The sequence below is a fragment of the Spermophilus citellus genome (assembly GCF_964194105.1).
Source record: "Spermophilus citellus genome assembly, chromosome: 11".
NCBI classification, from domain to species: Eukaryota; Metazoa; Chordata; class Mammalia; order Rodentia; family Sciuridae; genus Spermophilus; species Spermophilus citellus.
The window spans coordinates 97,275,876-97,288,902 of NC_138192.1; the positions used below are offsets into that span (position 1 = coordinate 97,275,876).

The 13,027-nt window shown below is 33.3% G+C and overlaps 1 protein-coding gene across 1 annotated transcript in view; it reads right to left on the reverse strand.

Moving 5' to 3' along the window:
* DNAH7 (dynein axonemal heavy chain 7) overlaps window positions 1–13,027 on the reverse strand; it is a gene marked incomplete at both ends in the record, with an annotated part of 288,918 nt that overhangs the window by 245,176 nt on the left and 30,715 nt on the right. The window contains one exon of the mRNA XM_081261736.1: window positions 518–637. Coding sequence (XP_081117862.1) covers window positions 518–637 — 120 coding nt within the window. The remainder of the gene's footprint in view (window positions 1–517; window positions 638–13,027) is intronic.

Here is a 13,027-nt window from a genome sequence, read left to right on the forward strand (position 1 = left end):
TCATTAATTATCATATGTAGCTATTCCAAATTGAAGGGACTATCCAAGGAATTGTTTGATTATCATTTGATAAATCTAAATCTAACCTCCATTGAGATTGTAAACTCATTTAAGCAACATACTTTTCCTTCTGAATCATTCTTTAAACTCTTCTGCATCCTTCATCCAAAATCAAAATGGAAGAGACACAGCACTTTGCATGTAGATGCAGATAACTATCTGGTAAATGATTAGTTCATGATCATTCCTGCATGGTTTCCAACACACTCTCAGAGCAGAGGCAGAAATCAGATATTTAGAAAAAAGCAACTATCAGTTATGATCATTTTAGTTTCTGTGCAATCTATGCAGTGTAGAATATCTGGATAGACTAAGGCAATTAAAGACCTATTAATTCTCTAATGGAAATGATGTAAAACTTGTTGAAATGGGATTTTCTAAAAGCGGTTAAAAAGTAATTCCCCATCAATCACGTTTATAAACTTATGTTTTCCTGTATGATATTTCAAAACTTTACATTTTAAACAGAGTCTCTTTGGCAGATTCCAAGTGTTTCATGATAATATTCTGAAAAGTTGACAGTTCTAAGGCATCCTGGCGATTATGAAATTCTTCTATATCAACCAAACGTAATTTTCTGCAAGAGATAAAAAAAGAACATGATAATATAAGATCAAGCTTGTTTGATACATAACATTTTTGCTAACTGAGCCTTTCTCAAAGACAGCATATATCTACATTTTATCATTATAAAGTATGTTCCATAAAATTAAATATTCAATAACATGAGATTTTCTAAATTTAAAAGTAATGTATATAGTAAAATTCAATAGGGACATAATATAATATTGTGAAATTTCTCTGTGAAGTAGAAGAGCATAATAACTTTGATTTAATAGATAGTTTACACTGGCTTTTGCTTTTAAACTGGAACAATTATAACAGAAAAAGAGCGGTTCAATGCTATAGGATTTACTTCTAAAACAAAACTTGCACCTTCTCTGAAAAGGAAGCAGTCCTGAATAGTAGAGAGCCAGGGAGTATAGAAGTTCTCACACCTCACTAAGATCCATTGTATTGGGGCTGAGGTTGTGGCTCAGTGGTAGAGTACTCACTTAGCATGTGTGAGGCACTGGGTTTGATCCTTAGCACCACATAAAAATAAATAAAATAAAGGTATTGTGTTTATCTACAACTTTAAATATTAAAATAAAAAGATCTATCATATCAAAATCTTTTCAACCTGTCTGATTTTTTTTTCTCTGACACACAACTTGCTACAATTTTCAATGCAATCCTTTTTTTCTCACTGCAATGATATATATTTCATTATGTACATAGTTTACTCATTTAAAATTTTTCTCTGGCCGATTAAACAAAATGAAAGACCAATATTAGCTATTAGTATCATTGTGTTATTCATCTCAATTTAACTACAGAACTCTTCCCTTGATTGCTGTTTCATTTCCATATGAGTGAGTAATTTTTATGTTCTCTGGAAGATAGTAAACACACTATTAAAACATCACCTTTGCCAAGCATAGTGGCACATAATTCCAGCTACTCAGAAGACAAAGGCAGGAGAATTGCAAGTTCAAGGCCAATCTGGGCAATTTAGGGAGATCCAGACTCAAAATAAAAATTAGAAAATGTCTGGGGATGTTGCTCAATGGTAGAGTGTTTGTCAAGCATGAATGAGGCCCTGGGTTTTCTCCAGTACCGAAAACAGAAACAAAAACTGGAAAAAAAAATCACCACATTTAAGCTGGGCATGCTGGTATGTACTTATAATCCTAGCTACTAAGGAGGCTAAGAAAGCAGGATAATGAATTTGAATGAGGCCAGCCTGGGCACTTTATTAAAACACTAACTCAAAAAAAAATCACACTTAAATTTTATGTGAGGACTAAAATACTGATTAGTAAACAACATATTGCAAACTTTCTCTCACAAGCTACAAGTTCATCTCAAATTAAGATGCAGTTAGTACATCACATTGACAATACATTAGGCATAAACAGGGAACCAATGCTAGAGAAACTTTCTAGTGTGTTATTCTAGACAATTGCACTTTTTAATGTTTTCGTTGATTTTTTATTGATGCATATTAATTATACAGAATGGTGAGTTTCATTGTGGCATATTTGTACATGTGCATACCATAATTTGATTAGTTTTACTCCCCATTACCACTCCTTATCTTCTCCTTCTGCCTCCAACTTCTGTCCTTTCTGTACCTCAACACTCTCTCTTCTACTTTCATGACATCTTTTATTTTCTTTATCTTTCTCTATTTGAGAGAAAACATATGAAACTTGTTTTTCTGAATCTGATTTATTTCACTTAATATGATGGTCTTCAGATTCATCCATTTTCCTAACAAACGACATAATCTTGTTCTTTTTTATGGCTGAATAAAACCCATGATAGATAGGTAGGTAGGTAGGTAGATAAATAAACATTTTATTCATCCATTTTCCTATTGACAGATATGTGGGCTGATTCCACATTTGGCTATTGTGAATTGTGCTGGGATAAACAATGGTTATACATACATCTCTAAAATTTGCTAACTTTAATTCTTTTGGATAAATATCAAGAAGTGGTACAAATGGGTCAGATGGTAGTTCAATTTGTAGTTTATTGAGGAACATCTATACTGAGTTCCATAGTGACTGTACTAATTTACATTCCTACCAGCTGTGTATACGAGTTCCTTTTTTCCCTTACATTCTCAACAGCATTCATTGCTATTTGTGTTCTTGATTATTGTCATTGACTGATGAGATGGAATCACAATGTAGTTTTGATTTGCATTTCCTTAATGGCCAACAATGTTGAACATTTTTATATTTCTATATAAATGCAAAAATAGAACATTTTTTATATTTATAGATGTTGGCCACTTCTACTTTTTTTGAGAGTGTCTGTTTAGTTCATTTGCCCACTTATTTAATGGGTTATTTGTTTTGGGATGTTGTTGTATAAAGTCTGCATATTAATTCTCTATTGGAAGAGTGGATGACAAAGATTTTCTCTCATTCTGTGTATTTTAAATAAAATATTTTGAAAACTTAGTACAATATTCCCAACCTTCCAGAACTTGGCTGAACTCTGGCCAGTGAAATTTAAGCAATTTGCTATGTGGAACTTCTATGAAGACTCCCTTCAAGGTTTCTGATGCCATTAGAGCAAGCTGTATATATTTTGCTTCCTTACTGCTTTGTAAAATGAGGAGCACTAGCACCAAGTACTTGAACCCTTGAAAATGGATGTCATGAAAGAGAAGGAAAATCTCAGGGCCTAGGACCCTAATAGATATTATATCCAGCAAGGATTGACTGTATATCTTTAAGCTTCTTCTACCTGATAAAATAAACGATAAAGTATTTAAGTTACTATTAATTTGTAATTTCCATTATATGCAATAAACTTAACAAAAAATGCAACAGCACAATCTTCTTGGTCAACTATTTGAACATTATTAAAACTGTAGCTGTAAATCAGGCTACTGATGTGTGTAGTAGAACAGTACCAAATAAGAAGTAGCTGCTCAGAAGGAGCTCTGGAATTTACTTTGCCTCATAGCCATGAGAAGAAATTTCCTTAGTTCCTTAGTATTTGATTTGAGAAAGAATTCTAGGCATAAGCTCCATCTGTAATGTTTTGAGATTGAAAGGTTTTACAGTACAATTTCCCATGAAATCTCTGGGGATAATATTTCCTATTTTTTTCAGGTAGCTCTATTATTAAGAAGATGCAAAAAAAAAAAATACTACCAGACATTGTTTCTATTTTCTCAGGGAAAAAAAATACAGCACTGTAATAATAGTTTAAAAACCATTGGTGTAAAACAACAGAAAGGATCAGATAAAAGAATATCATTCACTATGCATTAGTTTGAGCTTAGTTGGCATAAAGAAAATGTTTATGTCTTTTTAAAAATTTTATGATAATGAGCCTTCTACCAACTAAAACCTACAGAATGGGAGAAAAATTTTGTCAGTTACTCTTCTAACAGAGAATTAATATTCAGCATATATAAAGAATTCAAAAAACTTAACACCAAATATAAATAATCCAACAAATAATGGGAATATGATAACATAAATTTCTCAAAAGAAGAAATACAACTGCAAATTGGTGCAGCCAATATGTGAAGCAGTATGGAAATTCCTTGGAAACCTGGGAATAGAACCACCATTTGACCCAGCTATCCCTCTCCTCAGACTATACCCAAAAGACTTTAAAAACAGGGACACAGCCACATCAATGTTTATAGCAGCACAATTCACAATAGCTAAACTGTGGAGCTAACCTAGATGCCCTTTAGTAGATGAATGGATAAAAAAAATGTTGCATATATACACAATGGAATTTTACTCAGCATTAAAAGAGAATAAAATCATGGCATTTGCAGGTAAATGGATGGCACTGGAGAAGATAATGCTAAGTGAAGTTAGCCAGTCCCAATAAAACAAATGCCAAATGTTTTCTCTGATATAAGGAGGCTGACTCAGAGAGGGGTAGGGAGAGGGAGCATGGGAGGATTAGATGAATTCTAGCTAGAGAAGAAGGGTGGGAGGGAAAGGAATGGGCAGAGTATTAGCAAGGATGGTGGAATGTGATGGACATCATTATCCCAAGTACATGTATGAAGACTCGAATTGGGTGTGAACATACTTTATATACAAATATAGATATGAAAAATTGTGGTATAAATGTGTAATAAGAATTGTAATGCAAAAAAAATAAAAATAACAAAAAAGTACATGTATGAAGACATGAATTGGCGTGAACATACTTTATATACAAAGATATGAAAAACTGTGCCCTATATGTGTATTAAGAATTGTAATGCATTCCGCTGTCATGTATTTAAAAAAATAAAATCAATTAAAAAAAGAAATACAAATGGTCAACAAATATGGGAAAAAAATATTCATCATGAAAGGAATTTTACAAAAAGAATCCCACAAAAATAGAAGAGACCAATAGAGTCAAACAAGGGGTAGAAAGGAAGGAATAAAGGGAGAACATGAAGAAATACTGGGGATAAAATCTGCCAACTTTTGGTATATCCATATATGAGTATGCCATAATGAATCCTGTATTTATATATAGTTATAATGAACTAATTAAAATAATAATGATGACAGAAGAGAGACCAGTAGATTAAAGCAAGGGGATCACGGGCATGGGGGTGAGGAGGGCAGTGAAAAGGAAGGTACAGAGGAATAAGATTGATCAAACTATGTTCTGTGTATGTATGAAAATGGCATAATGAATATGACAATTATGTATAATTACAATGTACCAATAAAGTTAAAATTTAAAAATTCTACATAACAGTCAATGTATATATTTTACATCTGAGTTTTAGTAGTCATTTGTTTCAGGTAACAGGCACAAAATTAAAGCCTCTAGTATACTAAGAGGTCATAAATTGATAAGAAAAGACAAAGAACTCAAGAGGAAAATAGAAAAAAGATATAAACAGGAAATTCACAATCAAAAATATACAAATAACCCCCAAAAATACAAAAAAATGCTCAAATTCCCTAGTAGCCCAACAAATGCAAACAGAAATAACAATGAAAAACAAATTGATTGATTAAACAAATTCTATGGTACACATAGCAAGTGTTTTGGAGAAAGAAACTTTCCTTTGCTATTGACACAAATGTAAAGTATCAAATATTCCTGGAAAGAACTAGCAACATCTACTAAAATGAAAACACAAAATGCATTGATCCAGCAAACAATCCCACCTTCAGGAATCTATCCCATGGAAAGAAAAAGTACCAATAAATAAGAACATGCACACAAGGCTGTTTCCTAATGCATTGGTCATAATAGGAGAAACTTAAAAGCAAAATGAATTATCTTTGAAGGAGGTAAAGATGAGAAAAATGATGATTCATCTATACTATGAAAAATTGTATGTCTTTGAATAAACTGCATCTATACCAGTTTAGTCATAGGGATTTCTGCAAAATACAGTGGTACACGTTTGTATATTTCTGCAAGGTATCTATGTATATGTATGTGGTAATTCAAATGCATGTGGTTATATGAGCATAAAACATTGAAAATATCCACTTAACTGATATCATGCATCTTTTGGTTGGGTTCATAGAAAGAAAGGCAAGCTAAGGAAAAGAAAGGTAGATAAGAATCAAGCAAAATAAAGAAAGACTGTACTTAAGAAGATTGTATGATTACATTTATATATTTATATAAAATTACATATGCATCTGTACAAGAAAATTAGGGAGATGAAGATGATAAATTAGAGGAAGGCTATGCTTTCGGTTGCTCCATGCCTAAGGATTCAAGCAGCAAGAGCACTATTTCTCAATAAGGTGGATGAAAGAAGGAATTCACTGAAACTCAATATCAAACAGGAAGAGTCTCAGAGACTCAGAAATTTGGGTGAACTGAGCAAAAACATGAAAGAGTAGATTGGAGCCAAGTAGCGGCAACAGAAGTGCTGGTTCACTGCAGAGGGAAAAGTAATACAAACAGAGACACACAGCAGATAAATTTGTGATTAATTAAAAAATCCTGTTAGATTAGAAAAGCAGCCTGAATTTAGCTGACCCAGAGGCTCCACAGAGAACTGGTGTTTGAAAAGTTATATTTCTCAATTAGCAAGTGGAGAGCCAGGAGCCATCTTAAGGAGGCTATGCCACAACTTGCTCTAGAAGCTCAAATTGTAGCAAACATTGCCATACTATTCTAGAAAGCACCTGTCTTGACCTACAGTGTACCCAGCAGATAAGTAAATGGACACAGAGAAGATTGTGCCCAAGGGTACTCAAGTCAGAAATGCAAAGAGGAGTGCAACTCACCTTTGATTCTGGTGGCTCACAAGACCAGCTGAAGAGGATGAGGAAACTAACTGATCAGGCAGAGTGAATAGGGACTAAACCTGGGAAGGCAGTATTCTTGGGCAACAGAGTGTATGAGATCTGTGGAGAATTGACTGTCCTGCCCCAGGAATAGAATTCTAGGAAGGCTCCTGAGATACAGAATCGCAGCAGGTATAGCATCTGTCTTACCCTGGAGGTATGATATTCTAATCTCTCCAACAAGGATTCTACCCAACAAAGTCCATAAGGACTGATCAAACCTAAGTTCCAACCATTAGAACGTCCCTCTTAGAACTTTGCAGCAGCCCCTTCCTGGAAGAGCACCTATTTGGTCTGTCAAGACAAAAATCCCAATTACAGTACTTCTCATTCTATCTTATACTGGTGGGTAGGAAAACTGAGAGTTATGTCACCAACTTCATCTTTAGGTCATTCAGTGGGTAGCTTGGTGAACAAAACAAAAAGAGGTAGGGGTTAACAATCCCTAATCTTTTCCCCAACACTATCTCTCTCTCTCCCAGTACATAGCCCAAGAAAAGGAAAGAAAGAAACTTGGCAGTAGAAGTGACCATCCATTTATCAACAATTTTGACCACTTCAGTGGAGACAATTTTTTCATTAAGAATCATTGCTCCTGGGGCTGGGGGTATGGCTCAAGTGGTATCACGCTCACCTGGCATGCACAGGGCGCTGGGTTCGATCCTCAGCACCACATAAAAAATAAAATAAAGATGTTGTGTCCACCAAAAACTAAAAAATAAATATTAAAAAATCATTGTTCCTATTTCTTTTCTTTTCCATTTTTATTTTGGCATGTATGTGTTCTTGCTGCACTGATTTGTTAGTGGAGAATATATATGTATTCTCTCTCTCTCTCTCTCTTTATATATATATATATACAAATAAACATACATTTACATACATGTAAATATCTTCTTATTTTTAGAATTTTTTTGGTAATAGTTATTTTCCTTGTCTTTTGAGGGTTTGAGTATTTTTGGTCTGTTTATTTTGATTTGGTTTGGTTTTTGCTTGCTTATTTCTTCTGTACAGCCAACTTCTCTTGTTCTCTCCTCTCTCCCTTTACTTTGTTTTTTCTATTTTTTTCTCCTTCTTTATAGCTATTACTTGCCACATCTCTTCTGCATTCTCTATTCATGTTTTGAACATTCTAAACTTTCTTTTACCTTCCTATCACATTATCTTTTCACTTAATGAACTGAATTTTTACCATCTTCTCTAACTATTTGGTTTATATAACTCCATATCCCACCATTCACATGATTGCAGTTATTAGTACTGTGGATGACACAGTAGACAACTACTAATTAACATCAGACCTAGTTCACAGCTATTTATTGTTCTTGCTGTTGGCAATTGCTGACTCCACTGTTCCTGTTTTTGTGGTAATTAGTATTGTTGTTGTAGGTGACACAGAGGGCACTGGATCCTTATTTAATGCTGTATACTGTTTGCCTTGGTTGTTGTTATTCTTAATTTCCCCCCTTTTCTGTGAGGTACTGGGAATCCACAGGGACACTACAAGTTAACAAGATAGACACACTGCTGCTGAACTAAATGCAGTCAAAAGACAACTCATCTTGATCCACACACAAAATAATCACAGTCAAACTTCAGCAATACTTTAATACAAAGAATAGAAGAAAGAAATAAAAATCCCAAACTGACAACCAGACCCCAAGGAAGAATAGCTAGGGGGTGCTGTCAAGTCCCACCCATGGATATCCACTACTGCAGCAAAAACAGACAAAACCAACACAAAGGCTGTAGAGACTACAACTACAATGGGTCTCAATCTACATGACTCTAGAACACTTTGGTAAAAAATAAAAACAAAAAGCCTGTGCCCTAAAAGGGCCCACACATAAGAGTGGGAAAGAAAACCATCCTAGCAGATGAATAAAATTCAATATAGGAAACAAGAAATATGAAAACACAAGGTAACAAACTGTCTCCTAAAATTCATAATTCACCAGCAACTGACTTTAAAGATATTGAAGTAGATGAAATATCAGGTAAAGAATTCAAAATAATGATTATAAAAATAATCAATGAATTCTAACAGAACACAGAAAAACAACTGAGTGAATTAAGGAACACAGTACAGGATATGAATCTGAAACACAATGAGGAGGTAGAGATGTTGAAAAAGAACCAGACAAATATTGTGAAAAAAAGACATTATAAATCAAATAAAATGTTCAATTGAAAGGCTCCCTAATAGAGTAGACAATGCCAAAGACTGAATCTCAGAGCTGGAAGGCAGTGGCCAGCCTTGAACAGAAAATAAGTAACCATGATCAGAATATACAAGAGTTCTGTGACAACATTATGATTCCAAATTTAAGAATCACTATAATTGGAGAGAGTTGTAAGATAAAGGCTAATAGCATAGATATATATACTCTTCAGGGAAATAATAACAGAAAATTTTCCAAACCTAGAAAACAAGAGATGGACATCCAGATAGAAGATGCATTCAGAACACCAAACAGACATGATCAAAAAAGAACCTCTCCAAAACACATTATAATTGAAATACCTAATATACAGAAGAAGGATAGAATTTTAAAAGCCTCAAGAGAAAAAATGAAGGTCACATTTAGAGGCAAGCCAATTGGAATTACTTCTGTTTTCTCTGCACAAACTCTAAAGTTCAGGAGGGCTTGGAATAATGTGTTAAAAGCCTTAAAAGAAATTAACTGTTAACCAAGATTGCTAAATCCAGATAGTCTATCCTTCAGAATCCAAGAATAAGTAAAAACCTTCCAATGTAAACAGAAATTAAAAAAATTTACAACTACTGGGCTGGGGTTGTATTTTAGTGGCAGAGCGCTTGCCTAGCATGTGCAAGGTACTAGGTTCAATCCTTAGCACCATATAAAAATAAATAAAGGCATTCTGTTCATATATAACTACAAAAAATGTTTTTTAAAAAAGAATTTACAACTACTAAGCTAGCACTATGAAAAAAATCAAGAAATACTTCAAAACGGAACGAATAAAAACATGTTCACAAATGAATAAATATGATTTTATGAGTAGCTAAGCAAATGGGAAACAAGACCAAATTAAATATTAGAAAAAAATCAAAATGGCAGGAATTAATAAGAACATTTAACATAAATATTCTCAAGTCTCTAATTATAAGACATAGGATGGCAGAATTAATTAAAAATACAAGACCCAACTATATGTGGTTTTCAAGAGACTCACCTTACAGGCAAGATGGCCACAGGCTTAAAATTAAAGATGTAAATTGATATAAATAGGCAGGCTGTAAATAAAATAAGCAGGAGTAGCTACTGTCATATCCGACAATCCTGATTTCAAGTCAAAATTATTCAGAAGAGACAAAGAAGGTCACTTCATACTGGTAGAGGGAATAATTCAACAAGACGATATAACAATAGTAAATATTTATGCCCCAAACATTGGTGCACCTCATTATATGAAACAGACACTACTCAAATTAAACATTCAGATAAACCCCAGTACAATAATGCTGGCTGATTTCATCACACATCTCTCACCAATAAAGAGGTTTGGCAGATATAAACTTAGTAAAACTCTTTAGACCTAAAAAAAATTTATAAATCAAAGGAACTTAAATGACATCTATGGAATATTTCATCCAACAATAACACTTTCTTCTTAGTTGCTCATGAAAACTTTCTCCAAACTAGACTATATTTTAGGTCACAATGAAACTTTTAGCAAAAACAAAACCTGATATAATTCCTTCATCTTATCTGCTCATAATGGAATTAAAGTAGAAATCAACACCTAAAAACCCTACAAAAACTACATAACTACATAAACATCTAGATTATAGATTGAATACACTTTTGAATGAAGAATGAGTGATCAAAGAAATCAGGGGACACTATAAAGGTCTTTCTAAAAGACCCTTTTTAGCTTTTTTAGCTATGAGTGCCTACATGGGAAAATCAGAAAGATCCCAAATAAAAATATATAATGCTACATCAAAAGGCAAGTTTATTGGTTGATAAACAAAAATAAACCAATTTATTCTTCATAAACAAGAATAAACCAATTCTAAAATCAGTAAAAGGAATAAAATAATTGAGATAAAAGCCAAAATCAATGAAATTGAGAACAACAAAAACAAAAAAACAATACAATGGATCAATGAAACAAAGAGTTGTTTCTTTGAAAAGAAAAACAAGATTGATAAGACCTTAGCTAAACTAACCAAAAGAAAAAGATTAAAATTAATCATAAAAAAGGAGAAATCACCACAGACACTATAGAAATCCAGAGAATCATTAGGAACTATTTTGAAAACTTATATTCTGATAAATTGGAAAACCTAGAAAAAATATGATCTGCTAAAAAAGAGGACATAAAAAACAAACAAATAACTAGCAATGAGATAAAACAATAAAAAAAGCCTTCAACAACAACAAAAAGCCTAGGCCCAGATGGATTCTCAGCTGAATTTTACCAGGCCTTTAAAGAAGATGTACTGCCAATATTCCTCAAATTCTTTCATAAAATAGAAAGGGATGGAACACTGTAAATTCATTCTATGAAGCCATTATTACTCTCATACCAAAACCAGATAAGAAAACATCAAGGAAAGATAACTATAGACTAATATCACTGATGAAACTAGATGCAAAACCCCTTAATAAAATATCAACAAATCATATTCAACAAGGTATTAAGAAGATTGTATATCATGACAGTTTTAGTCAGCTTTTTTACTGCTCAAACCCAAAGACCTGACAAGAACAATGAGAGGAAGAAAAAAGTTTATTTTGGGGATTATGGTTTCAGAGGTCATAGTCTATAGATGGCTGACTCCACTACTCCTGGCATCATACAGGAAGAGTGCAGTGGAGGAAAGTGGCTCAGGACATCACACCAGGAAGCAGACAGAAAGTTTCACTCCACTCATCAAGGACAAAATTTTACTCCAAAGGCATGCTCCCAGGAACCCACCTCCTTTAGCAACATCCTATCTGCCTACAGTTACCACCCAGTTAATCCCTATCAGGAGATTTTTATACTGATTAAGTTAAGACTCTCTTAACCCATTCATTTCACTTCTAAACTTTCTTGCCTTGTCTTACACATGAGCTTTTGGGGGGACACCTAACATCTACACCATAACAATGATCAAGTTTGTTTTTATCTCGGGGATGTAAGAATAGTTTAACATATATAAATTAATAAATGTAATTCGCCACAAATATAGAATCTGAAACAAGATACAGATGTCTACTCTCACCACTCCTATTCAATATAGCACTAGAAATTCTAGTCAGAGAAATAAGGGAAGAGAAGGCAATAATAGGAATAAAACCAAAAAAAAGGATGAAGTCACATTATCACTGTTTGCAGATAACATGATCTATACTTAGAAGATACAAAAATCTCTACCAGAAGGCTACTAGAGCTAATAAACAAATCTAGCAAAGATACAGGTTACAAAATCAGCATACAAAAATCAATACCTTTCTTATAAACCAATAATGAATCTAGTGGGAAAGAAATCATGAAAACAATTCCATTCACAATAGCCTAAAAAAAAAACAACCCTAGGAATAAATCTATCCATAGAGATGAAAGACCTCTATAAATAAAAAAGAAATTGAAGAAAACACAAGAAGATTTTAAGTCTTTCCATATTTATGCATAGGGACAATAATATTGTTAAAATGGCTATACTACCAAAAGCAATATACAGGTTCAAAGCAATCTCCATCAAAATACCAATTACATTCTTCCCAGAACCAAAAAAAAGTCCTAAAACGCATGTGGAAAAACAAAAGACCCATAATAGCCAAAACAATTCTAAGCCATAAAAGCAATGCTGAAAGTCAACTCAAAATGGATAAAGACTTAAGAATTAGGTCAGAAACTATAAAACTCCTAGAAAAAAAATGCATATGTGCAGGCAATGACTTTCTTTATAGGACCCCTAAAGCTCAAGAAATAATGCCAAGAGTTAATAAATGGGATGGCATCAAATTAAAAAGTTTTTGCACACAAAGGAAACAATTAAGATTGTGATGAGACAACCTACAGAATGGGAGGAAATCTTTGCTAACTGCTCTTCTGAAAGAAAATTAAAATCCCGAATATATAAAGAACACAAAACA